The sequence below is a fragment of the Lepidochelys kempii genome, chromosome 5, assembly GCF_965140265.1.
Source record: "Lepidochelys kempii isolate rLepKem1 chromosome 5, rLepKem1.hap2, whole genome shotgun sequence".
NCBI classification, from domain to species: Eukaryota; Metazoa; Chordata; order Testudines; family Cheloniidae; genus Lepidochelys; species Lepidochelys kempii.
The window spans coordinates 66,037,871-66,064,538 of record NC_133260.1 but is presented as its reverse complement, the minus strand read 5'-3'; the positions used below and the strand labels follow the sequence as shown (position 1 = coordinate 66,064,538).

General features: G+C 44.1%; 2 protein-coding genes across 12 annotated transcripts in view; one reads left to right on the top strand and one right to left on the bottom strand.

The window, feature by feature from the left end:
* The window catches only part of PPIP5K2 (diphosphoinositol pentakisphosphate kinase 2), a 99,142-nt gene extending 94,458 nt beyond the window's left edge, over positions 1-4,684 (bottom strand). For 7 of the 8 annotated variants that reach the window (XM_073344610.1, XM_073344612.1, XM_073344613.1 and 4 more), the window contains exon 1: positions 4,309-4,410. The gene's annotated coding sequence lies outside the window, so the exon portion shown is untranslated. Of the gene's footprint in view, positions 1-4,308; positions 4,411-4,598 lie in introns of those variants that run through there. The other variant, XM_073344611.1, reaches the window with a different exon arrangement.
* GIN1 (gypsy retrotransposon integrase 1) lies at positions 4,407-26,417 on the top strand. Of its 4 annotated transcripts, none has more exons than XM_073344621.1 (8): positions 4,407-4,563; positions 10,742-10,887; positions 11,674-11,867; positions 13,705-14,010; positions 17,048-17,236; positions 17,342-17,518; positions 17,739-18,027; positions 24,370-26,417. In XM_073344621.1, exons 2-8 carry the CDS (start codon positions 10,749-10,751, stop codon positions 24,651-24,653), a joined length of 1,578 nt encoding a protein of 525 aa, XP_073200722.1. In that variant the 5' UTR covers positions 4,407-4,563; positions 10,742-10,748; the 3' UTR covers positions 24,654-26,417. The 4 variants fall into 4 exon arrangements, with proteins under 4 accessions (XP_073200722.1, XP_073200723.1, XP_073200720.1 ...); XM_073344622.1 differs by lacking the exon at positions 4,407-4,563 and adding an exon at positions 4,610-5,038; XM_073344619.1 differs by lacking the exon at positions 4,407-4,563 and adding an exon at positions 4,610-5,055.
* The last annotated feature ends 251 nt before the right edge of the window (positions 26,418-26,668 follow it).

The window sequence follows — 26,668 nt, the reverse complement described above, 5'->3', positions numbered from 1 at the left end:
GCACAAATTGCAGATATCTAAACCATATTCATAATGCAGATACTCTTCACATTCATTAACCTCTAAATATACTTATAAGCTCAATCTGTCCAACATATCACACACACCAGCCATCAAGGAAAGTTATGCCCACTACAAGTTTGGACTTTTAAAAACAAAATCACTGCTTTTAAATTAAGTGTATAAAAGACCCCTTTTCAAAAAGCAGAAAACAATTTTTCATAGCACCATAAACACAGACAGCTGAACTAGTTATTTTCAAATGTCAAAAATTCACATTGGAATGAGACAAAGACTGAAAAGTGTCAAGGTTAAAAAGGCATGAAAACAGAGCCTTAAAAGTTCACGTGCCCTGATCCATCATATGATTCCACTGATATGAGAAAGTCCCTCTTGAAGCGCTATGCCATTGAGTGTAAAATAAATATTTCACGTGACAGATTCAGAAGTTCAACATGGAAAAAACGTATAACTTGATCCGGCCCCATCTTCCTGGCAATAATATATTTTAGGGCTGTCAATTAATTGCAGATAACTCACGTGATTAACTAAAAAAAATTAATCATGATTTAAAAAATTAATTGCAATTAACTGCAGTTTTAATTGCACTGTTAAGCAATAGAATACCAATTGAAATTAGCTATTTTGGATGTTTTTCTACATTTTCAAATATATTGATTTAAATTACAACACACAATACAAAGTGTATAGTGCTCACTTTGATTATTTTTATTACAAATATTTGCACTGTGAAAAGAGAAACAAATAGTATTTTTCAATTCACCTCTTACAAGTACCATAATGCAATCTCTTTATCATGAAAGTGTAACTTACAAATGTAGACTTTGCTTGTTACATAACTGCACTCAAAACCAAAACAATGTAAAACTTTACAGCCTACAAGTCCACTCAGTCCTACTTCTTGTTCAGCCAACTGCTAAGACAAACACATTTGTTTATGTTTACGGGAGATACTGATAACTGCTTCTTATTTACGTCACCTGAAAGTGAGAACAGGCGTGCACATAGCACTTCTGTAGCTGGCACGGCAAGGTATTTATGTGCCAGATATGCTAAACTTTCGTATGCCTCTTCATTCTTTGGCTACCATTCCAGAAAACATGCTTCCATGCTGACGACACCCATTAAAAAAATAAATGCATTAATTACATTTTCACTGAACTCCTTGAGGGAGAATAGTAGGTCTCCTGCTCTGTTTTACCCACATTCTGCCATATATTTCATATTATAGAAGTCTCGGATGATGACCCAGCATGCTGTGAATTTTAAGAACACTTTCACTGCAGATTTGACAAAACACAAAGAAGGTAACAATGCAAGATTTCTAAAGATAGCTACATCACTTGATCCAAGGTTTAAGAATCGGAAGAGCCTTCCAAAGTCTGAAAGGGACGAAGTGTGGCGCATGCTTTCAAAAGTCTTAAAAGAGCAAGACTCCAACGTTGAAACTACAGAACCCAAACCATTAAAAAAGAAAATCAACCTTCTGCTGGTGGCATCTGACTCACAAGATGAAAGTGAACATGTATCGGTCTGCACTGCTTTGGATAATTTTTGAGCAGAACCCGTCACAAGCATGGACTCATGTTCTCTGGAATGGTGGTTAGAGATGAAGGGACATATGAATCTTTAGCGCTTCTAGCATATAAATAACATGCAACGCCGGCTACAACAGTGCCATGCAAATGTCTGTTCTAACTCTCAGGTGACATTGTAAACAAGAAGTGGGCAGCATTATCTCTAGCAAATGAAAACACATTTGTTTGTCTAAGTGACTGGCTGAACAAGAAATAGGACTGAGTGGACTCGTAGGCTCTAAAGTTTTACATTGTTTTGCTTTTGAATGCAGCTATTTTTTGTACATAATTCTACATTTGTAAGTTCAACTTTAATGATAGAGATTGCATTACAGTACTTGTATGAGGTGAACTGAAAAATACTATTTCTTTTGTTTTTTACAGTGCACATAAATATTTGTAATAAAAATAAAGTGAGCACTGTACACTTTATATTTGTGTTGTAACTGAAATCAACATATTTGAAAATGTAGAAAACATCCAAAAATATTTAAATAAAAAGCATTCTATGAACAGTGTGATTAATCACGCGATTAATTTTTTTAATCACGTAATTGAGATTATTTTTTTTAAATTGCTTGACAGCCCTAATATATTTCTATTGTTTTGTCCAGCCTAATTTACATTACTTCACTTTGTAAACAATTTCAGTTTGAGAAAGGTCAAAGTTTTTCCTAAATTTATCCGAGATTTCCCCTTAATTTTGTCTCCATGCAGAAATATACCCCATCTTGTATTACTATAAATAATTCTTCTTCATCTTTTGTTTTTACATCCTTCAAAACCCTCAGACTTAGCGACTCCTAAGCTATTATTCAAGCCTTGCTTAGCTCTTTTATTCTTTCTGCAAATCAATCTCTATAACCCCAATATCTTCCATTGATATTCTCTAAATCTGTTCCTCTTTGTGAGCATCTTTTTAATAATATGGCGCCCAAAACCCAAAGTACCATGAGGCATGATTACCCCCAGGACTATCATTGCCTCCTTGCTCCATGTTTCTCTGTACGCATTCAAAAGGTGCATTGGCCTGTTTGTTACCATATCACATTGCAAACTGATCTCAGTACAGCTCCATATAAATTCATTTATACAATACTGTTCTGAAACGGGGTTCCAGCTGGACAGTTATCTTTGAGCAACTCTCCAATGCAGCAAAGATGAAAGTTCCATGGATAATTCTCTCCAAGGTCTGGTATACATCACTCAGGGCTGGGAAAACAGTCTCACAGGGCAAAAATTTAGGACAACCTCACCCCAACTTTAGATGCAGCCAGGTGGACTGTTGACCTAGCTACCGTCTGTTAGAGGGTTAGATTATCTACTTCACTTGAAAAATCCCTTCTGGCAACATAGGAGTGTATACACTACGGTGGTACAACTGCAGTGCCATGGCTGTGACCCTGTAGCATAGACATACCTGGAATCAGCTGACCAAGCAGGTGAGAGCGGGACATCAAGCCTAATTATTATGCCTACTATGTTTGAAAGGAAATGTTTAATATGCTAGATGATAGACAGAATATGTTTGGGAAATGCTGAAGTGTCCTGAAAAGCCAATGGAAATTCGGGTTTCAGAGTAACAGCCGTGTTAGTCTGTATTCGCAAAAAGAAACGGAATACTTGTGGCACCTTAGAGACTAACCAATTTATCTGAGCATAAGTTTTCCTGAGCTACAGCTCACTTCGGTTTCTTTGCAATAACACATTAGGATTGTATCCAAGTTATCTGACTGCATACTTGGAGAAAATCACCTGGTGGCCCAAGAATCTTTATTAATCTAATTTTATTTCTTTAAGTTCAACTAAGATTTTGTAAACACATTCATGCAATAGTCTTTAAAGGGTTTCAGTCTGTAAATTTGTGCATCACTCTAGTGTATTATCATTCCACTGTCCTCAGGCTGACTCTACAATTAAGGAATAAGGAGCGTGACATCTTGTGAGTGATCATGTTTACGGAACAAAGCCCAGGGTCACCCACCTCAAACACGCGGTTACCGATTCAGGGGAGTTTCGTGAAAGTAAGAGTTCGCTTTCTCCTCCAGAAGTAACCTCTAGCTCCCTGGTTAAGATCAGCGCTTGGTCCCTAGGAAGCAGCCCTAGCGCTGCCTTTCACCACGGTGTCTGTTCATGCTACACACGCGAAGCCGCACCGGGAGGGGGGGCGGGGGAAGGGCGGGGAGACCGAGCAGACCAGCGACACTGGGCACCTCCTGTGCCCCCACAGCCCTGGGGAGGAAAGGCGCTGCTGGGGCTGGGCAGTGGGGAAACGGCCATCTAGAGCGGGGCCCAGGTGCCTGCCCCGGGGATCGCTGCTCGGGCGCTCCCCGGCTGCGCGGCAGCACGAAGAAGCGGGAAGCGCCTAGGGTGGCGCCGGCCACACGCGGATTTAAACGGCCCCCGAGCGGCCCTGGGACTCAACGACCCCCGCCCGGAGGCCGAGGACAGGCACCCGACGCCGCGGAGATGGGCACGGACACGAGGAGCGGCCCTACCCCCCCGCCAGCTCCCTCGGCGGGGACCGGCCTGGCCGCGGGCGCGCAGCAGCCCCTTCCCCAGCGGGCTCCAGCTCCCCGCGGGCCCGGGAGTGCGGAGCTGTAGCGACCATCGCCCCACGGGGCTACACGCCGCTGGAGAAAGCGGGACCTCGCCGCGCCCCTAGGCCGGGACCCACCCCAGCACCGCGCGACGGGGTCTCCTCACTTACCCACGCCGGCTTAGGTGCCGGCGGCAGCGCGCCGCCCGAGCCCATTGAGGAACGAACAGCAGCCGCCCCGCCCCGCCCCGCCCCGCCCCTCCCCTCCCTCGGGCTGGTGGGGCCCGCCCCCCGCGGGCCAACCCCCTGGGAGTCGTCACTTCCGGGGGCGCCACATAAGTCTCTCGCGCGGAGCTACTACTTTGTCTCGCCAGCCCGGAGAAACACGGTCCTGACCCTCCTCGGGCAGGATATCGCGATAGCCAGGTGCGTGTTTATGAATCCAGTGGGTGATGGGTTACCGCTGTACGTGCCCGACTCGTTGCATGCTGGAAGCAAGGGGGACAATATCGCCCAGGGTTTGTGTCGCGCATGTGCAAATCCTCGCAGGCAAGCGGATCTTAGAAACAGCCGGTCGGGACTAAAGACCCCAGCTTGCATCGCAGTCTCGCGAGGACTACCATTCTCAGCATACAACGCTCCATTTTCATCTCCATGGAGACTAAAGAGTTCCAACCTGCTGCGCCGCCTGCCCAGGCGATGATCGGAGCGGTGCACGCTGGGAGTCGTAGTCCACGTGGCTCGGAGTACTCCCGCTGGCTGGGCAAGGGCTGCTGCCGCGGCGGAGCGTGAGGCTCGGCGTGGGCTTCCCCGGGGCCGAGGGAGGGACTCAGCCACGCTCAGTCTGCAGCCTAACATCTGCTCCGAGGCGCCCGCCCTGCAGGCCGCAGCACCGGGCACCGTGAGTCCGTGCGTGAGGTGGGTAGGGCTGGGCTGGAGCCGCCTTCGCCGCCCTGCCGCTGCCCCGCGATGTGACCGCCAGGCCCTTCAGCTGCGCCCAGGGCCCTCAGCTGGGGTGTGGGATGATTGGGGTTGGGAAACTCCGCTGGCCACTGAGGCGCAGGACCCCTCTTCTGGCGCGTGGGGCTCACCCATCGGTACTCGCGCACAGTCAACTTCCATGCAGGAAAACCCACCCTAGCATCTGCGGTTGCAAAGACCCCTTTGGAAATCTTAGACATAGTCTGCAAACCTCCTCGGGGGCCATGGACCAGCGGTTGAAAACCACTGGTCTACACTGAGGCAGTGATGTGTGCCCAGGCCCGCAGACAGATGGCTCCAGTGCCAGCCACTGCTGCTGGATAGCTCTGCCCACCAGCAAAGTGATATTAACAAGACTTTTTGTTCAGTTTCACGTTGCCTTGCAGCATCCTCTGGGCAACCCTGAAAAGCGTGTGTTTTGCATCCCCGCAAAAAATGTTAAAAGAACATCAGTGTTGCAAAATCAAGCACTCCGAAGTTAAGGAAGGACAGTTGCCCATGCAACCTTCGTTCACTTCCTTGTGTGTACCCATTATGATTAACTTTAATTACACAGTCACGAACTTTTTCCCCCCATAGGACCCCTGTCTCATTCATTACACAGGATGTACTGTGCTCGGAGAAGCTGAATCAGGGTTGTATAGTGAAGGGGCTTTTGTCTGTAGGATTCCTGATCCATTTGTTGCAGAAGTTGCAAGGAAAGAAAGAGGAAACTGCAGGACAAGAAAAGATGATAGTATGTGGTCATAAATTAAAGACTATCAGAATGCATATGTACAAGGAGGGATAAATTAAGATTGTACAGACAACTTTAATTTGACATTTCCCAGTAATTTCCTAAACTTCTCAGTGCTTGACTTCTCAGTGCTTGACTTCTCCTTAATGTTATTTTAATGTAGCATTTTGGGATATAAATTCTTAATTGTTTAAAAATTGTTGAATAAACAGAAATTCCATCTTGGAGAACCATATTAAGCCCTCAATTTCACTTCATGCATTGGGCCAGATCCTAGCCTCCCTGCTTTTGGGGCTGGGTTGCTTTGTACCAGCTGCCTGTAGCCCCTAAATTCTATTCTGGCAGCTGGAGATCAGCCTGGCATGGCATGGTGTTGTGAGTGGGAGGGGAGAGGAGATGCTGCTGAGGAACCATGCCACTTGTTAACCCTCCTCAATAGAGGGACCCCTTAGATAGCTGTTCAAGGGCTGCTGTGCACCACCGGAGTAGCAGAAAGTAGCTGGAATAGATTAAAAAATCTGGCCCAATATAAGCAGTAATATCTGATGAGTTGCAAGACACTTCCAGTTCCCTTTCCTTCTATTGTTTGTCATGCTCACTTGTTGAGACGTTAATGAGATTGTGAAATGTCTGGGTGCATTCAGACTAGGAAAAGCTGTCATGGTGGAGGCGGGTGTTTCCCCACAACCTGCTCACTTGAGTTAGGACTATAATTGCCTCATCCGCACTATGATTTTGACATGTGCTAGCTAACAAGTTGTTTTAAAAAGCCCATCTCTTCTAGTTACTAGAGAGGGAATTCTGTGCCCCCACCCACCCAAAAAAATATTCTGCACACAATATTTTAAAATTCTGCAAATTTTATTTGTCAACAAATAAATGCAGAGGTTCCACATAGCAGCCCCTGGACACAGACTTGCCAGTGAGGCTGCACCTGAACCTGGCACATCGCAGGGGCTAGGCCTGCCCCAGAGGTCTATGTCCTGGGTGCGGAGGGGAGAGGGAGGGCTGCAGGGTGATCTTTGACCTCCATGCAGCCAGTGGCCTGTGCTCCCCACTGCCATGCTGGAGCCTCCACATTTAATTACTGACAAATAAAATTAGCAGAATTTTAAAATTGTGCTCAGAATTTTTATTTTTTTTGGTGCAGAATTCCCTCAGGAGTAGGAGGTGAAGCAACTCACTAGGGTTAGCAGCCCCATGCCAGGCACACCAGCTGTGGGCAGGGAGGCTCAGCCCAGCAGGATCCAAGTGTAGAGGGGCTTAGTGTGGGGGGGGATCCAGGTATAAGGTGAGAGGGTTCTGTGTGGGGCAATCTGGGTGTAGATGGCTCAAGTGGGGGGGGCGGTGCAGTGTGGGGGCAATGGGACTTTGCAGGGGGGTTCAGGTGAAGGTGATTGGAGCTCAGCAGAGGGGTCTGGGGGGATGGGGCTCAGAAAGGGGTCCAGGTGCTGGGGAAGTGGGGCTTGGTGAGGTGTGGGTCCATGTGCAGCTGGTTGGGGTTCAGTGGGATAGGGGTTTGGATGTGGGGGGCTCATGGGGTGGTCCAGGTGCATAGCGGGTGTGGTTAATCAGGGTGGGGGTTTGAGGTTGGGGGACTCAGCAGGGTGTGGTTTGGATACGTGGATGGGGGGGATCTAGATGCAGGAGGGATGGGGTCAGCAGATGGGCTTGGTGGGGGTCCAGATGTAGGGGGGGTTGAGGCTTGGTGGGGGAGCCTGGGTATGGGGGATCCAGTTGCAGGGGGTTGGGCAGATGGGGGAGCAGCTCGCCGTACAGTGATCCCTCCCACTGCAGCTGAGGAGCGATGGGGGCAGGAAACAGGGGAGGTGCAGAGCCGGGGGAAGTTTCTGGGGCAGGTCAGACCCAGCCACTCAGTGCAGGGGAATTGCGCTCCTCCCCCAGCACAGCCAGGACTAGCAGATGAGCCCGGTGCAGGGTCAGAGCCACTGGCTAGGTGCAGGGGGTGAAGCTCAGTGGTTTGGGGGGCTTGATGGGGAGGTTCTGGTTGTGGGGGGGGCGGTGAGGCTCAAGGGGGTCTGAGTCTGGGGGGTCTAGATGCAAGGGGTTGGGTGGACAGGGTATGGGTCTGATCCAGCACTCAGCAGGGTGGCACTGGCCAGGGTGTCCCCAGCCTTGCCCCCCTGCAGTGATTTACCTCTCCACGAGATGCTCCAATACCCGAAATGATAGGCCCATGCTGCTGGGGAGGGGCACATTACCATTCTTGCAGCTTCCTTTGGCTTCCCTGTCAGAAAGTCGTCTAATTTGGTGTGAAGAAAAGCACACAGTAAGAAAGGAAATACTAAAACTGCAACAATCCATAGGGACACAGGAAATTCTTAGTGTCTAGAAAGGAAGCTTATTTAATCTTTTCCAGCAAAGCACCTAAGTACATGTTTAAGCATTTGTTGTAGTGTTTGTTGAGTCAGCCATCTTACTTGTAGTCTACAATATAATCTACTTATCAACCCTCTTTTTCAAATTAATATAGTTGTTACCATTGCTGGAGATGAGTAAAGACTTCTCACTTAACCAAAACAGAAGCAATTTTCCTGCACAGGAAGACATAGGAGCAATTCTAAATAGTGTTGTGTGATTTCGTGCTATTCTAACAAATGCTGTATGTTATGTGAAAAACATCCACGGTTTCCAGTGACCTGGTGTATGTGGTACTTAGAAAATTTATTACATTTAATGCAGCTTAGCTTTTTAATGCTGCTGTTCCAGCATGTCTGATCTTATAGCAATAGTATAACTCAAAATTGGAAATATTAATGTTGATTACTGATATTTTACAGCAGTTAAAACAATCTCATTGCTGTGTAGCCCATCCTTCCTCTCCACATCCGCTTCCTGATGTTTGTTATCCTATATATACCGCTTCCACCAGTTGAGTCAGAGCAGCTTCTGGGTTGCTCCAATTTATGCTGGCAAATGACACTTATGCTGGTTCCCAAAGAGCCACTCTGCCAACCAGGATCACCAGAGCACATTGTGTTCAGGCCCCACTCCTGATATAGCCCTTCCCCATCCACAAGTGTCATCTATGCTGGAGGACCGGGATCAGCCAGTATAAACTTAGCTACCCCAGACCTATAGCTCCTGAGGAGTCTCTCCTGCCTTACAGCTGTAGTAAGCCCCCTCTGTGTTTCTGAAGTATTACAAATGGAACATATATGTACATGAAAGTCTGGCCCATGATGTCCAAAATTAGACATTCTATGGGGTAAAGACCTTGTCTTTCTGTTGACCTGTGAAGCACAATTTTAGGTTCCTTAAAAATAACAAAAGCAATACTTAGACCTGCTATGTGGTGTTGATATTTATGAAATCTCATTTATGGCAAACACACATGACATTAATTTTTTTTTGGAGGGGGAATATACTGCAAATTCATGCATACATAACTGTAGAGCTTTTTCCCTCACAAGAGTTTAACAAGGAAGGTATAAACAGTAAATTGAAAACCAATAGCCCACTGATTTGTGTTTTTAGAGTTCAAATAGAAACATTAATGAGACCATACAAGACACAGTGGATCGCTTCCAAAATGACTAGATAGTGACCCACATCCTTTCATGTATTTATACCTGCTCCTGTATCTTTTACTTCATACATCTGATGAAGTGGGTTCTAGCCCACAAAAGCTTACACCCAAATAAATTTGTTAGTCTCTAAGGTGACACAAGGACTCCTCGTTTTTTTTGTAGATAGTGTCAGTTCCTCTTAATCATTTGTTTCTTTTTAGACATGGTATGGAAACTAAAATTCTGATTATGTGCTCTGTCACACTGCGCATCTTGTGATGCAGTGCAAGGATGAGTGGGGAAATTGCTTACACACCAAGAATAATTTCCTAATTACATTAAGGAATGATATATATATATATATATATATATAGCATGTCAGTCTGTTATGGCCTGATCTTGTTCCCATTGAAGTCAACTGTAGCAGGATCAAACTGTAAAAATGTAAATTCTTGCTTATAAATGCTGGTTCAGATTTTTTTTAAATGGACTACTGGAAAAATCCATGTAACTTGCATGGACTTTTCTGTCTTTCACATGGAATTTATTGGGAATTATTCTGAAGCTACCAATGTTAAACCTAAGCTTCTCCTGTACTAATGACATATTCTATTAGTGGCATTTCAGTTTATTACCATGAACCGAGGAAAGTCAGCACATGGATGGGGAAGTAATTGTTACCTGTTGTGCAAAGTCTGATTTCAAAATCTAATTTGCCTGACAGATTAATGAGTAAGACAAGCTTTTATGGTAATCTCTATTCTGGGAGTTATTTTTGTCTATTTTTTCCATCAAGATGCCTGTCTGTCTGCGTAGTTACTTATATGATCCCCAACCATAGTATTTGAGAGCCTTATAAGTATTTAAAAATAGAAATAGCAGTCTCCCTCTGTGGTTTCATTGTCTTTCTAAGGGATGTGATGGAAGCCACATCGCTTGGATCTTTTACAATATAATTGACTAAACAACATCATGTATAGGCAGAGGGATTGAGTACATGATGTGATAGGTGTTGTGTATGTTTTACAGCTGAGTGAAGGATAAGATAACAAATGATGGAGCATGATGGTCATAAAAATGGAGTAAGGGAACAGTGTGTTTAGCACAACAATTAATATGGCCAGATATTTACCTGGACCATGTTCAGATTCAGGAAAGCATAAAAGCAAATGAGTCTAGCATGTAGAACCCAAACACAAGAACGTGGTGAGGAAGTGGGAGCTTGAGTAGGACTGCGACAGTCAGACATTATGTGTACAATTGATATTCAGCATAAGGGAATGAAGGGGCTAGAAGGGATCCAGTAAAAGTTGGAGCAACTGTCACTGCAATACACTAAAATATTTGTGCATTTTAGGCAAAGAATGGTTCGTAGCGGAAAGAATGGTGGGCTCCATCTGAAACAAATCTCCTATTACAAACGAACAGGAGAATATCATCCAACTACGTTAGCAAGTGAGAGAAGTGGAATAAGAAGAGCAGCCAAAAAATTTGTTTTCAAAGGTCAGAAATATTCTCTCCCTCTTGGGAAATGCATTACTTCCTGGTTTCCTTCAGGTGAAGACTGCTCATAGCACATTGAGAACAGTGTTTGATTTTTTTGTACTTGCTTTATAAAATAAAACTCATCTGTCGATCCCAGGTTAACATACACATGAACATTCTACATAAATAGAAAATCTGTCCCCTTTAGCCTCTTTATCAGCATGTTTAATTGTATTTAAAGGATATGGAGATCCATCTAATAATTAAAGCCCATTTTAGCTATTAGTGAAATCTGTAGCTATTGAGGGACCATGACTCAAGGAAACTCAAAATATAAACCCTCAACTTTAACGCCTGACAAGGAGCATTTGGTTTACCGTAATAGTAGGGCTGGAAGGAATGGCATAGAGTGGATGGGAGGGTGCTTGTGTGGGAAATGGAGGGATGTGCAAAAAGTCCCTGGTGTGTGCAATGAGCTCTGCTAACAGAAACTGTGAAGCATGTGACCCTCTTAGTCTTAATAGATTATGCTTCAGAGAGACTTTATGGGGGAATGTCATCTCTCTTGTGCTCCTATGGGGATAAGTAAGGGTGCATTGCCCTGTATTCAGAGTTGGTGGAGTACTGCAGTAAACAAATATTCCCTGCAAAAGAGAGATTTGGTATGTAATTGTACACAGCTGAAAATGGTAAATAACATGAGTTTAATAAAATACCTAACCAAGTATATCCAATAGTTTAATAGACTTCTGTTGTTGTTCTGTCTTGGTGATGACACATAATCTGTAATGTTTTTCCTTCCAGAAAATAAGTTGTTCTATGTGGGAAAAGACAGGAAACAGATGCGTTTGGTAATTGTTTCAGATGAGGAAAAGAAGAGAGTGCTACACAAATGCCATGAAAGTGCTGCGGGTGCTCATCATGGCATATCGAGGACTCTGACTCTGGTGGAGTCTAGTTACTACTGGACTTCCATAACAAATGACGTCAAACAGTGGGTATGAGTCATAGCTACAGAATATCTTTATCTGATCTTTGTAATAAGCTTAATTGAGAGAGTGCTGATTACTTTGTATAATTCTTTTACAAGACTCATATCTTTTGCTTCACTTTGTTAATGCAAATAGCTGAACAGATAGTTTGCTCATACTTAAAAATTAAAAAAATGTGTGTGTTAGGTGCGTGTGCATGTTTGTGCTAAAAGTAAACCCTAAGTTACTTAAGAACATGTTTCTCATTAAAAGCCAATGGGACTTATGATCTGTAGGTACTTTTGAAAAAACCACCCAAGTCTCATTGGCTTCTATGAGATTTGTGTTTTTAAGTCACTTGGGGGCTTTTGAAAATTCTTCCTCAATTCACTGTTGGGCTGATACCTAGCATCAGTTCAGAAAGAGAGACTATTTTCAGTGTTATGAGTGATTGAAAATGTGCTGTTAGAAAAACTACGTTTGTGGGCTAGATCACTGGGACTAAACTTCCAGTGCACTGTGAAGCTTGGGGTCCTGAGTAGCTCTAAGACTCTGATTCAGCAAAGCACATGAACTTGTTTAGATTATTAAATTATTTTTTGAAGTTAGTGTTAGTCAGACAATAAAAAAAGTCAGAACTACAAGTTTAAGATCCCAGAATCAGTGTTTTTGTATATGCAATGTGGCCAAGGTGGTTGTATTTTCTGTTTCTCCTTTTCTTGTTAACAGTGTAGCTTAATGTATAGCACAATTGTGCATTGTAGGCACAGCCTGTACTGAGTGATGGTGAGAGGCTGTGCTGCCTCCGTGAGCGCACCAGGGAGGCAGAATACATGTAGGTGCTCGTACATACATCGAGGCTGCAAGACCACTGTTAAACCCATTTATGGGATACAGTTTACTATCCCGCACCACCCACGCTCCACCAGAATGGCTGGTCAGAGTATGGGAAGGACAGAAGTTGTGGCTCTGCCGATCTTTATCCCCTTTTGGGCATTAGGGGTACATGAGGGAGTTTCTGATTTGGGACACCCAATTGGAAATCTTCTTGCACCTCTTATCACACAAACACACACAGATTGTGCACCCACAGAATCTAGTCTTGAGACATAAAATGTATTACAGATACATATACATTTGTTCAGTGTTGCCAAATTATTGTTGCTCTTGAAGTCAGCTACAGTTCCTTATACCGATGACCATTTATCTAACTTACTTGTTAAATGAAAACAGTTCTTTGCATTTAGTTTAGCAGGATCTCGTCTTATATCTGTTTAATGAGATAAAGCTGGTCTGTGCAATGATATGCCAGATTCTGCCTATATAACCCATGCAACTAGGAAAATCACCTTAGTGCAGGGGACCTTCTGGTGGCATAAAGCCAGGATAACTTGTCCTATGCACGTCGCCTCCCTCCTACCAAAGGAGGAAGCTTGACTGGAGCAAAGTGGACATGACCTGGGCTTCCCTACCTGCTGCTGGTGCCCAGCTGCTGTATTAATCAAAGATAGTGAAGGCTGCTTTAATTTATACTGTGGGTCTAGAACAGCATGCTGAGCCCCAGGATCACTGGTATTCAAAGTTGAACTGTAAATTACTTTCATACAGCCACCTCCCAACCTGTGCTGTGTTGTGTGGTTGTATTTGTTTTTGCTACAGCTGAATATCTGTCTCAAATGTTCAGTAGTTTAAAGAAATGTAAAATTAATGGGTTGGGTGGGGAATGACTGAGATGCTCTTATCTCTGGCTCTCTTTGGAATGATAATAGATAAATTTTTATTTATTAAATTTTTATTCTTTTGACATTATACCTTCAGCAGACACTTGTTTATTAATGTCCCTCTTTTCTTGTTTCTGACCTAGGTGTATGCTTGCCAGCATTGCCAGGTGGCAAAGAATACAGCCATCATAGTACCCAAATTACACCCTATCAAAGCAGAGGATCCATGGACTGCAGTCGCAATAGACCTAATGGGACCTTTTAATACCACAAGCAGAAACCATATGTATGTCATAATGATGACCGACTTGTTCACAAAATGGGTGGTGGTTCTGCCACTACAAGACACTTCAGCGGTAGAAATTGCTAAGGCAATTGTCAGTGTGTTTTTCTTGTATGGACCGCTTAAAAAAATGGTTATTGATCAAGCAGAAGAGTTTGTTCATCAGGTAAGAGAAGTCAGCCCTAAAAAGACTTTATTTTAGGGAAGATGGTATGTTTGTCTAGAATACAAGGGTATTGTAAACAATCTGAGAGGCTTATTTGCCAAATTTACAGTGACTTGTTTATAAAAACTGATGTGTTGCCAGTTACCTTTGCGGAGTTGAGGTCATTGACTTTACTCTCATGATTCAGGGCCTGGTCCAAGCTATCTGAGGGTGGGCACTAATTATAATGCCTTAGTCTTAGATATTTTTCCAGAGTGCTCCTATCTGATCACTGAAAATTAAAGGATAAAACAACACTTACTTTGACTTTTTGGTATGTCTTGATGAGTATTTTTCTCTGTCTTGTACAGACATAAATGTATTTTTATTAGTAAAAGTTCTGTGAAGGAGTAATGGCAGTGACATATAGAAGACAGTCATGCTTCAAGAATAACTGTCTCTCTACCTCATGAAAGAAGGTTCTGTTCTTTCCTTTATTATTTGTAGTGCTGTAGTATCCTAGTCATAGACCAGGACCCCTATGTGCTAGGCACTGTACAAACACAGACAGTCCTTGCCTGTGGAGCTTACATTCTATGTAGTCTCCTTAGTATTAGTAGGAATTCTCTGCCTCCTGCCTGTACTACAGTTTGCTTATACCTTAGTGTATATTACAGTGGGAAGCCAATCTGTGGCCCGAAGATCACTTGTAGCTATCAATGGTGACTCTACTAAATTTGTACTTTGTGACAAAGTTCCTCCTGTACCTTGGTGGGTCTTGCATTTATTGGCGGACTTGTTTGCCTCGGAGATTCACGGCAGCCCTCAGTTTGGCCATTTTCGTGAACCCACAGTCCAGGTCAACTCCTCCTGTGTCTGATCAGGAGTTGGGAGGTTTTGGGGGGAACCCGGGCCCGCCCTCTACTCTGGGTTCCAGCCCAGGGCCCTGTGGAATGCAGCTGTCTAGAGTGCCTTCTGGAACAGCTGTGCGACAGCTATAACTCCCTGGGCTACTTTCCCATGGCCTCCTCCCAACACCTTCTTTATCCTCACCATAGAACCTTCCTCCTGGTGTCTGATAATGTTTGTACTCCTCAGTCCTCCAGCAGTACGCCTTCTCACTCTCAGCTCCTAGTGCCTCTTGCTCCCAGCTCCTCATACGTGCACCACAAACTGAAGTGAGCTCCTTTTTAAACCCAGGTGCCTTGATTAGCCTGCCTTAATTGATTCTAGCAGCTTCTTGGTTGGCTGCAGGTGTTCTAATCAGCCTGTCTGCCTTAATTGTTTCCAGAAAGTTCCTAATTGTTCTGGAACCTTCCCTGTTACCTTATCCAGGGAAAAGGGACCTACTTAACATGGGGATAATATATCTGCTTTCATCACTCTCCTGTAGCCATCTGGCCTGACCCTATCACAACTTACATTTTCAATTTATAAGCATTTCACAACCCACACCCTGTGCTTGTAAACTGAAGTATTTTGAATCAACTTCATCACTACCTCTTCTTCAACTGCATCTCACCACTTTCCTTGCAGTCCCAGGAGTACTTCTAGTGTGAATTGGGAGCACTCCGAGCAACAGCTTCCTTGCTGGCTGCCTGCTGCACTGCGAGGGGAGAGAAGAGAGTAGCTATGGCTCCTCTATGGCCTAGTTACTCTCCCACAGCCCAGCAGAGAAGGCCTTGTCTACACTACAGTGCTTTGTCAGTGTAGCTATACTGTCCGAGCCCCCTCATGTACAGCTTTTCTGTCTGCATAATACCCCCCCCCCCAAATATGAGCTATGCCTAAAAAAAGCCTGCTTCTGTCTGCATAGCTGTGTCTAGGGGGTTTGCTGGCACAGCTATGACACTAGTGTGTTGTTTTTTTTTCACATCCCTGACTGACATAGCTATGCTGACAAAACCTTGTAATGTAGTCCTGGCCTAAGATAGGAGTATGACTGGCTCTGCCTGGGCCTAGATGAATACCTAGCAAAGGATTGCTCCCCTTCAGCCCAGAAGGTAGGGGAGGAGAAGAAGCTGAGAACCAATCAACAGTTACAGCTCCTGATTCTCCTCTTCAATTTTGCTGCAGGCGAGATTAGTATGGGTGCTGCTCTAACTTCTGACAACAATCCCCAGGAACCACCTGCCAGCTGGGGATAGCATTCTAGCCACTTCCTCTTCCTGCCCTTAATATGCCCCTTTGCTCCAAAGCAGTTCCTATTGAACCTGATATATTAAGCAATAAAATAACCAGTTTTCATTGTAATGTATTTGCTCCAGTCTCTATTGACTCATCCAGCATAAGGACATTAAGTGGCTTTCCTGAGGTCATAGTCTAAGGCCTGGGTTCGAACTACCGAAGTATCTTAGTTCGACTTACCTGGCCGTCCTCATGGTGGCTAGTCGACTGTGGCAGCTCCCCTGTCGACTCCGCTTACTCCTCCTGCTGAGGTGGAGTACAGGTGTCGATTTGAGGATCGATTTATCATGTCTAGACAAGATGCGATAAATCGATCCCCAATAGATCGATCACTACCCACCAATCCAGCAGGTAGTGAAGGCGTACCCTCAGTTAGTGACTCAATCTGAATTAGAACCTTTTGTTGGCCTCCAGCTCTCTGCTGTATGTTGCCTCTCTTTGTTATCTGGTAGAAGAACAGATTTGCCCCAGGGGGAAAATACAGTAATACTTAGTGATGCTGAAGAACTTTACATTTTCAAAGCACTCTACAAACACTAATTAACACCTCTGAGAGTTAGATTGATAGTAATCACCATCGTACAGATGGGGAAAATAACAGACTTTGATATTCTTGAAGCCGTAGTGAGTCAGTAGCAAAACCAGGTTTAGAACTCAGCAATTCCTGGCTCCCCCACCCGTGCCCATTTCTTCAGACCACACTGTACTGTTTAAATTGGATCTTACATGTAGATGGGTGTATACAAGGCAATCTTTTCTGTCACCCATATGGTGGTAGGAAAGGTAGAAACTGTATTGAGTACATAATATTTACTGCAGTGTAATACAAGCACTGATTGTTCCTGTGCATTGTGTGTTTTTGTCTTTAAAGATCAACAGAGAACTATATGAGCTCTTTGGAATGAAACAAATAGTATTATCGTATCCTCAGACAGATGACACAAATGAAAGAACATGCAAGACAATCAAAAGTTTCCTGAACAAATACTGTGCAGACCACCCCAATGACTGGGATGATAATTTATCTGCCATTGCCTATGCTTTTAACTTGACTCCCATGGTATGTGTACGTTATGTCTCTTTTGTTGGGAGTTAACCGAAGTTGTTATGCAAGTACCCACTAAGACAAGTACTAAGTTTACCTGTGTTCTCCCCCTATAAATAGGAGCCAGTCCAAAACACACCATATTTCAAAATGTTTAATCGTAACCCTTATGTGTCTGAGACTTCAAATGTACTGCAAGAAGCACAAGAGGATAATAAATGTATGTTTGCCAAAATCCTTGAAGCAATTAAACAGGCTGATCGAGTATTGGAGGAAAGAAAAGCTACAAAATGCCAGGTAAATACCTAATACTTAAGTGTTATCAACGAGAAGATTGAAAAGAGTTAAGGTGAACATGTTTGAAATATTTAAAAAATCCATGAATCCTGCATGACCAAAGATCTTTATATAACACTTCTGTATACTTCATGGTAAACTCTGTATTCAATCAATGTTATGAAAACATGCAACACCTCTCAGGAAAACAAGCTCTAATTCAAGTTATTTCTCTATGTAGATTGTGAAAAATAGGATTGATGAACAGCAAACTGGAAACAAGGTCAATATTAAAAGGAAGCCAAAGCAAGTAAATCCATTTCATCTTAAAGTTGGACATGAAGTACTTAGACAAAGGAAAAACTGGTGGAAAGACGGCCGTTTCCAGTCAGAGTGGATTGGTCCCTGTATTATAGACTACATCACAGATAATGGATGTGCAATACTAAGAGATACCACAGGCTCCAGACTAAAAAGACCCATCAAAATGTCTCACCTTAAGCCATACATAAGAAGATCCAATGGACAAGGTAAATCTGTTACTTGCTTTATTGTCAGACAAGGGTATATTATTGAGCGAGAGGAAATCTTAGCAAATATATCAGTATTAATTACAAAGACCTTGTACAGTAGTCCGTGCAGTCAGTGCATTTTCAGCAAAGGAGGTTCTGGGCTGGAAACAACATTAAGGAATCATGTTTAAACTAACATCATTTGGCCCTAATCACATTAGCTGGTAAACACATTAAAAACAGATCTAGGTTGAACTATGTTTAAAGATTATTTCTTAACTCCCAATGAAGACAGGAGTAAAACTGCTGTGTTTTTGCAGTATTTGTTCATGGCTCAAAGGGGGTAAACTATTAATTTCACACATCTGGAATTTTGGATCATTCTCAGTAATCCAGAGAGAGCAAACAGCTGAATGTTACAAATTATGTAAAAAGCACCTATAATATGAAAAGTCTATGTATAAAGGTATGGGCAGTCCCTGTGTGTCCCCTTGTGACCCAGTGTGGTTCTTCTGCAGGTGTGGCCTCCCCTTAATTTCCCCTAATTGGGGTGGCAATAGCCATGGGTCAGGGGGGAGACGCCAACACACTAATAAATAAATAACATGTCATCTTTTTAATAAGGCTCCAGCGCAGGACCAAGTACCATACCAGTTGGTTAAATTCTCACCTCAGGGCCTAGGTTCAGAACTCCCAAACATAACCCCAAGACTAAATCAGGCTTGGCTGGACTTCTGGAGCCGGAAAGAAACCACTGCCTGCTGCAGCACAGATGGCTCTACTTCCCCATTCTCTCTCAGCTTCCTCTTCCCTTCCTATTTATATATAGCCCAGCCACAGGGCAGGGACTCCTTGGCTACCCTGTTAGTCTGTCCTTAAAGAGTAGGTACCATCTCAATGGACTGTTTCTGGTAGGGTATCTTTCAACCTGTAGTGTAGAGGGGAGAATGCTTTTAGTTATTTTGCTAATTATTAAGGGTGTGGTCCAAAAGGTACCTAGATGCCAAATTCCTGTTTTAGGCACCACTGCAATCCGCAAAACTCCTGCTTGGCTGCCATCTAACCTTGTAGGTGCCTAAAGTCACTCATCCCCTACGCTTCACCTGTCTGAGCATGTGTACTACTGCCTCACTATAGGGGTCAGGATGCCTATCTCCCATCTAAGCCCCAGAGTGATTCACAAAGCAGGAAAGTCATCTGGCCCACCTAAGTTGCATGCATGCCTGATCTGGTAGGTAGCCTCTGAGCACATGTACTGGTTAGCGACCCTCCGGTGAATTCACACAAAATAGCCCTTATAACCTCCCTTTATAACCTTTAGCCTAGCTAGTGGGTAGGGTACACACACAGGATGTGGGAGACCTCCAGTTGAAGTCCAGCCTCCCCACTAGGCTAGGGAATATTCTGATATGGATCTCCCTCATCTCCCCTATTGAAATTGTTCCACCTTTAATTACAGAATTGAAGAGTTAAATATAATTGGGCCAGGAAAGTGAGAATTACTGGCTCTAAAGCCTAGCAGTGTGGGCACCTCTGATGCTTCTTCCTGTCAGGAGGAAGGGGGAATTGAAGCAGGGGTCTCGCACATCCTGCGTGAGTGCCCTATCCACTAGGCTAAAGGTTATAAGGGAGTTCCTTCTCCCCTGCTGGTTTCTTTCAGGCCCCACACTCAATTTAAAGGAAGATCTGCGTGCCTGGATTGGTTGTTAAGCAAATAGGTGCGTCTGTGCAGCCGAGTTAGGTGCCTATTTCCAAAAGAAGGGCAGGGCTTAGCACACACCCATCTTGTGAGGTTTCTCCCATTGGTAGTTTAAGGTGGCTGCCCACCTAAGGTACTAGCTTTTGTGGATCCCATTCTTAGGTACCTATTTCTCCTCACTTACCGTATGGGGAGACGAGGCATCTCAACTCAGGCTTTGCAGATTGCAGCGTTCCTGTGACTTTTCTAGGCACCCAACAGTTAGGCATCATACCACTCAGTGTTACAGCCCCAACTCCCTTCATGGATCTGGGCCTAAAATTTTATACTTCAGGGGGAGAGTTACTGGAAATGCCCCTACGCATCTCCAGTCTATTTCTACTGCTTCTGTGACACCTTGAGCAGCATTGTCCTTACAATAGCACCACCCTGTAATCAGATAACAGTGGCCATTTCTGTTGCTAGTGCTGAGTCACTTAGCATGATCTTTGGAAACTAATGAATAACGCAAAGTTCAAAGACCTTTACCACAAAACATAACTACTTTTTATTTTTCAGGCAGGTCTACTACACTACTGGCATACATGCAATAGTCCCCACTGTTGAAAGTGCATCAAACTCATTGAGCGTTGTAGCAATACCAATTTCTTTGTAATTAACACAGCAAAGACACCTGAAACCACCTTGGAACTACTTTTATTTCTTAGGTGAAAATTGGTCATTCTGTTAAATGTCCGCCTCCACTACACACAGCGGCAAGAAAACTTGGCTTCTTACTCATTTTTTTTCTCCCCAGAAGTTTAATAAAAATAACCCATATTTTCTTGTCTACTAGTTGCAGGGTTAGAGTTAACTCTGAGTTCTGTTTAAGGCTCCTCAATCCTGTGAAGATGTACTCAGGTGCTTAACTTTATATGAGTAGCCTCACTGATTGATTTCAATGGAGTTATAGTGTGAAAAGTTAACGTATAAATCTTCACAGGATCAGAGCCTAATATGTTTACTATGTTCTTTGTAGACTGCATATAAATTTAGATTTCCCCTGTTCCCAACTAGTGCTTCAGAGATTAAGAACAACAATCACAAGATAAAGGAGAAAAAGAATTAGAAATCTATTTATATAGCTAATAAAATCCCGGACTAAATATTTACAGACATTAAAATGGGGAGGGAAATTTAACCAGGCTTTTCCAAGTAATTGACAAACTTTAACAATGAAACAATTTAGGCCAAATTTTAATGTCTTTCCTTATGTGGAATAGTGAGCAATCCCCATGATTCTGTTAAATTAGAGGAGCAAAATATTACTTGACATGAGTAAGCGTATTGGAATCTGGCCTTTTAGAAATAAATAAATACAGGGAAAGAGAAAACTTTATCATCCATATGCAAATGTATACTTCCTTAACTAAGGCCTTGTCTTCACTCACAAAAAGGTGTTTTCTTACTATGTTAGCTGTAGTGAGGGGATTAGCTCTGAGCGCTAGGAGCCCGGCTCCCAGCACTCTGAGTCTGTCTACACGAGCGCTTTAAAGCACTCAGACTTGCTGCACTCACAGGGGTGATTTTTCACCCTGAGCCAGCAAGTTAGAGCGCTATAAAATGTAAGTGTAGACAAGCCCTAAGGATTGTACAGTGCAATAACTATTGCAGGTTTGTTATCTTGCTGTAAAAGCCCCACCTTTTTAAGCAGTGAAGACACTGCCTAAAAGTACAATGCTAAAATTTTCTTATCTCAATTCTTATTCTTAGCAGCTGGGAAACAGCTAATCAGAGCCAGGACTCCTGCCTTTCCAGGGTAGGACAACTGAATCTTCCACTCTAAGAATCAGTCTTTAACCCATGACTAAGGCTGCAAGTTTGTCACGGATTCCGTGATCTCCATGACATTTGCAGCGGCTGGTGCGCCTGACTCGGGCTGCTCAGGCAGCCCTTGTGCCAGGCGCAGCAGCTGCTGCTGGGGCAGTCTCGGGCCCCCGCTGCTCCCCCAGCAGCAGAGTTTGAGTGTGGGAAGGGGCAGGGAATTGGGGCACAGGATGGGGTGAGGCAGGCTCTGGGCAGCGCTTACTTTGGGGGGCTCCCCAGAAGTGGCAACGTCTCCGTGGCTCAGCTGCTAGGTCGAGGCATGGCCAGGCAGCTCTGCCTCCACCCAGAGCGCTGGCTTCGCAAATCCTGGCCAATGGAGCTGTGGGGGCGGTGCCTGCAGGCGGAGGCAGCGCGCAGAGCTGCCTGGCCACGCCTCTGCCTAGCAGCTGAGCAAGGGGGACGTTGCCACTTCCAGGGAGCCCCCACAAGTAAGCGCCGCCCAGAGCCGGCCTCGCCCTGTCCCGTGCCCCAACCCCCTGCCCCCTCCCAGACCCAAACTCTGCTGCTGGGTGGGGAAGGCGCAGAGCCAGGTAGGGAGCCTCCCAGCCCTGCCCCCTCCACCCTCAAAGCACCATCGGGGGTTCTGGGCTGCGCACTGCCACCCGCTCCCCCCATTCCCCCAAGCAGCCCTCCCCCAGCAACTGGCGCGGCCCCCGTCACCCCACCAAGTTTTATTCACGGGTATTTTTAGTAAAAGTCACGGACAGGTCACATGCCATGAATTTTTGTTTGCTGGCCATGACCTGTCCGTGACTTTTACTAAAAATACCCCTGACTAAAACATAGCCTTACCCATGACCTCTAATAACCCACCTTTTACTCAAAAAAGATTCCAGCTGCACTCCCCAAGGGGTTTACAGTCCTGGTATGGGAAGAGATAGCTGAATAACAGATTTTTCAGTTTAGTGGCAATTCTGAAAAATTTGTTTTGACCTAAAATGAAACATTTCCTTTCACTTTTGAGTATTCAATGGTTTTCTTAATTCTTTTTGTTTTAAAAATTAAAGAAAACTTCTAAAGTTTTCTTGAAATGCTTGGTGGGTTGGGTTTTGTTTGTTTTATTCTTTCTTTTTTTGTTGTTTTACCAAAGCAATGTGGCTAACTCACAATGAACTCGCTAAATGTTTTGGTGTAGCCAAGTCTCCATCTTTGGCTGAAAAAAGTTTTGGGTGAAAAATTTCACCCATCTCTAGCAGAGGTGGGTTGCTCAGGCTCAGCCTGCCTTTAACAGCTGAAATGCCTGACTAAATTATGCATGTTTCAGTCCTCCATCCCAGATCTCTATGGTGACACTACAGCCAGACAAAACCTCCAGGGATCCTGCTGGAGTTAACCACACAGACACTTCTGGAGTGTGTTTTCTTTTGTTAAAGTTGCTGATTGATCTTGTTCAAAAGATGCTAATGCAAATTAGCAGTTAGCTAAGTATTTCACTCTTTGGATTCCCCTGGTCAGCAGCCATGTGAGACAGGACTATAAATCTAGAGAACTCAGTAATTCTCTTCCTTTCTAAAAGGTAAGGGGTGTCAAACTGCAGTGATTTTTAAACACTGAACAGCTTCAACTCAAATGAAAATCTTCAGCTCTGACCAGTCAAATTACAACCCAGCACTTGGGCACAAATATCCTAGAAGGAGGCTTAATATCAGTGGTGCAAGTAGATGTTAACTCTCACTGGTAGGCTATTGCCCTCCCGACCCTGCTCCCCCTCACAATAAATGTTCTGTGACTAGAGCCCTACACGAATACAAATTTATGCCCGCGGATGCAGATATCCGTGGATAGAAATCGGTATCCGGTGAAACCCAGGGCTCTTCCGGGAACTGCAGCGGTGAAAGGAGCACAACGTAGGGCTGATGCTCCCAGGAGCCAATGCCCTGTGCTGGCAGCTCCTCCGGTGCAGCTGTACCACCCCAAGCCCCGTCCCCAGCCTTTCCATGCAGCTGCGTCTCCTGTGTGGGGTCTGTACAGCTGCGCCAGAGGAGCTGCCGGCGTGGAGCGCTAGCTCCTGGGAGCAGCAGCCCCACATTCTGCTCCTTTCACCACTGCAGTTCCTGGGAGAGCCCTGCGGTTCAGCAGATACCGATTTCTATCCGCATCCACGGGTATAAATTTGTATCCGCGCAGGGCTCTACAATTCATTCTTGAAAATGTATCTTTCCTTTACGGTGTGCCAGCAATAAATGTCTTAATGGTATGGCATACCTAACCCTACTGGCTTACTTGCACCACTGCCTAATATACAGTAGCATTCAATCTTTCCTCTTAAATTCTTTCAGTCTGCAGTGTGTGTGTGTGTGTGTGTGTGTATATATACAGTGTGTGTGTTCTATATATCAGAAAACATAATGTGGTGTAGTGTAAAAAGTTTAAGGTTTTCTAGCATGTGTTTGGGATGGCCACATTTAATCATAAGTATATAAAGAAAGAAGAATCTAGGATCCATTGCTTAAAGTACTGATTTCAGCGGGAGCTATGCTAGTGCTCAGTTTGGCCCGCAGACATATAGCAAGGTGAAGCATTAAAAATAAAGGAATGTACTCTACTATGATAGCATTACAAGCCTTATCATAGAGGAGAGGAGACTGAAAATTTGGTGCACATAGAAATTAAGGTGCTAAAGTTCTGTCCACATTGTAAGACTGACTTCACAAAAATTCTAGCCGTGCTACTGAAACTGCTTTGAAAATAGGTTCGCACCCAGCATCATTTTTTAGTATTTCTATAATTATACAGAATGACTTTAAATCAAGTAGAAAGGGCCACTCTAACCAAAATGTTCTTTGTTGTTGCAGACAACCATTATCTCTTACAAGGTGCAATAGTGGTTGACCATGACTACGTTGGCTTATCGGAAAGTTCATATGGGCCATGCCCACAAAACACCATTGTCGAAGGGGAAGTAAATACCCTTGCAGCAAACAATCTGCTGCCTCTACCCTGCAAAGACAGTGAACCATCAGAATGTAAAAGTCAGTCTGAGTTTACCGAAGATCATAGAATTCTGCCAGCTAACTCAAATCCAGAGCAATGGTCTTCAACCTGCTGGACTCTTCAAACCAAGCTAGAGGATACTTAAGTAAATAAAACCCCACAATGTTTCACTGGAAGAAATGGTCCTCAACTTCTCTGGTGGAATGGAAAGGGCTTTAGTAGCTTTAAATTCCTTAGCCAAGTTTTAAATATGGAATGTTAGATACTTGTATTTACAACTGTATATGTTTAGGAATAATAGTACATGTCTGGTAATTAATTTGTATATATGCACTGATATGCTTACGCTTGTTTTACAAGGAATATGGGAATAGTTTAGTAAAAGCACATTACACCACTATACAATGGGTCTTAACTCTAATCTGCAGTGTAATTATAGACTAACAGTGTGGTCTTATCTACAGCGCATTAGTCCTTAACCACAAAAGTACAGCATAGCATTCATTTTATGGCCTCTTCACTAGTCCTGTGGGTGGCTCAAGAGCTCTGAGAACCCCAGGACTGTAAGATGAACAACGTGACCACAGTCTGCCTCCAGCTCCAGGAAGGTGAGGTGGTTTACACCCTCCTACAATTCTACAACTTTGTTTCCAGCTCTTTGGGAAAGTCGTGAGCTCTGCCTTTTTATACCCTCTATTCTTCATCGCTGGCGCAAGACTCTACAACCACATGAAACAGCAGGGCTGCCAAAGTGCAGTACAAGAACCAGTCTGCTTGAGACACAAACAGTCCTACAGCAACATGGGCAGAATTTCACCAGTTTTACTCCCAGCCCATCAAAACACTGTTAAGGAAAGGAGGTTTTTAGAGTCTGGTAGGCATGTTGGGGCTGCCTAAAGCACGTACAGGGGCTGTCTCTCCTTATCCTCTTCAAAGCAAATCTCAGATGTAGCCTCTTTGCAGCATGAGCACCACACCAATTGGTTTGTGTAGGTGCTTGGAGCATCCAGCCAGGCAGTCCTGTCTGTCCCTATCATTGGTGATTTTTATCATGCCATCAAAGATTTTGGCACTCATGTGATTGACCTGTAGTGACAGTCCTTGGTAAATGTGTTGTGTTGTTCACTGATCTTCCAGCTCGGAATCCGTCTTCAGTCTCCCTTATTATTCTTCCTTTTCATAAAAAAAACTTGTCCTAAACATAGGACGAGCCCTGCTCTTCCTGACATCCACACATCTTACCTTGTCTCTCTCTGAAAATTTGCCAAGATGAGTTGTGAGCTGGGGGGGAATTACCATGTGTGCATGCACAGAAGCTGTTGTATTTGTGTGCTTGCTATGGTGCACCTTGCAGAGTCCCTAAATCACAACTGGGGCTTGACCCAAGAACCATGGCAGTAGATAATTACCACCCGTTGGCTTAGGGGAAGGAGTCCAGATCTGGGAGCTTTAGTCTCACCTCTTTCACTGACTGGTGTTACTCGTTTTTTGCACTTCATGACCCATATTGTTGACCAAGGCTTCATACTTCCAGGCGTATTTCCCTTAGTTCATAGTTTTGATAATAGTACTAGAAGATCCAGAAGGAGAGCTGGTTGGAAAATAGTTCTTCCACATGAGGGAAAATGTTGAAGAAAAGTTAGTTTCAAATTTTTTTCATGGAGAATTTTGATTTTTTTTTTTTTTTTGGTAAAAATTGAAAACCAAAAAATTTCAATTGAAAACCAAACTCGTTATTTTTTCAATACCCCCACAGGGCACACAGGGAGTATAAATTTAGGTACCTTATGCCCCCCCTTCTTCTCTTTGGGGTGGGCTCCTTGGCCAGCCTATATCTCCCCCTTGCCTAGCTGCTGTGGTACATCACTGGAAACTTTGACTAACTGAAAAGGAGGACTTGTGGCACCTTAGAGACTAACAAATTTATTTGAGCATAAGCTTTCATGAGCTACAGCTCACTTCACTGGAATGCATCCGATGAAGTGAGCTGTAGCTCATGAAAGCTTATGCTCAAATAAATTTGTTAGTCTCTAAGGTGCCCCAAGTCCTCCTTTTCTTTTTGCAGATACAGACTAACAGGGCTGCTACTCTGAAAATTGGTCTAACTGGTGAGCCTGGCTCAGAGGAAAATGGGGGCATGAGGCACCATGCTAGCATTTC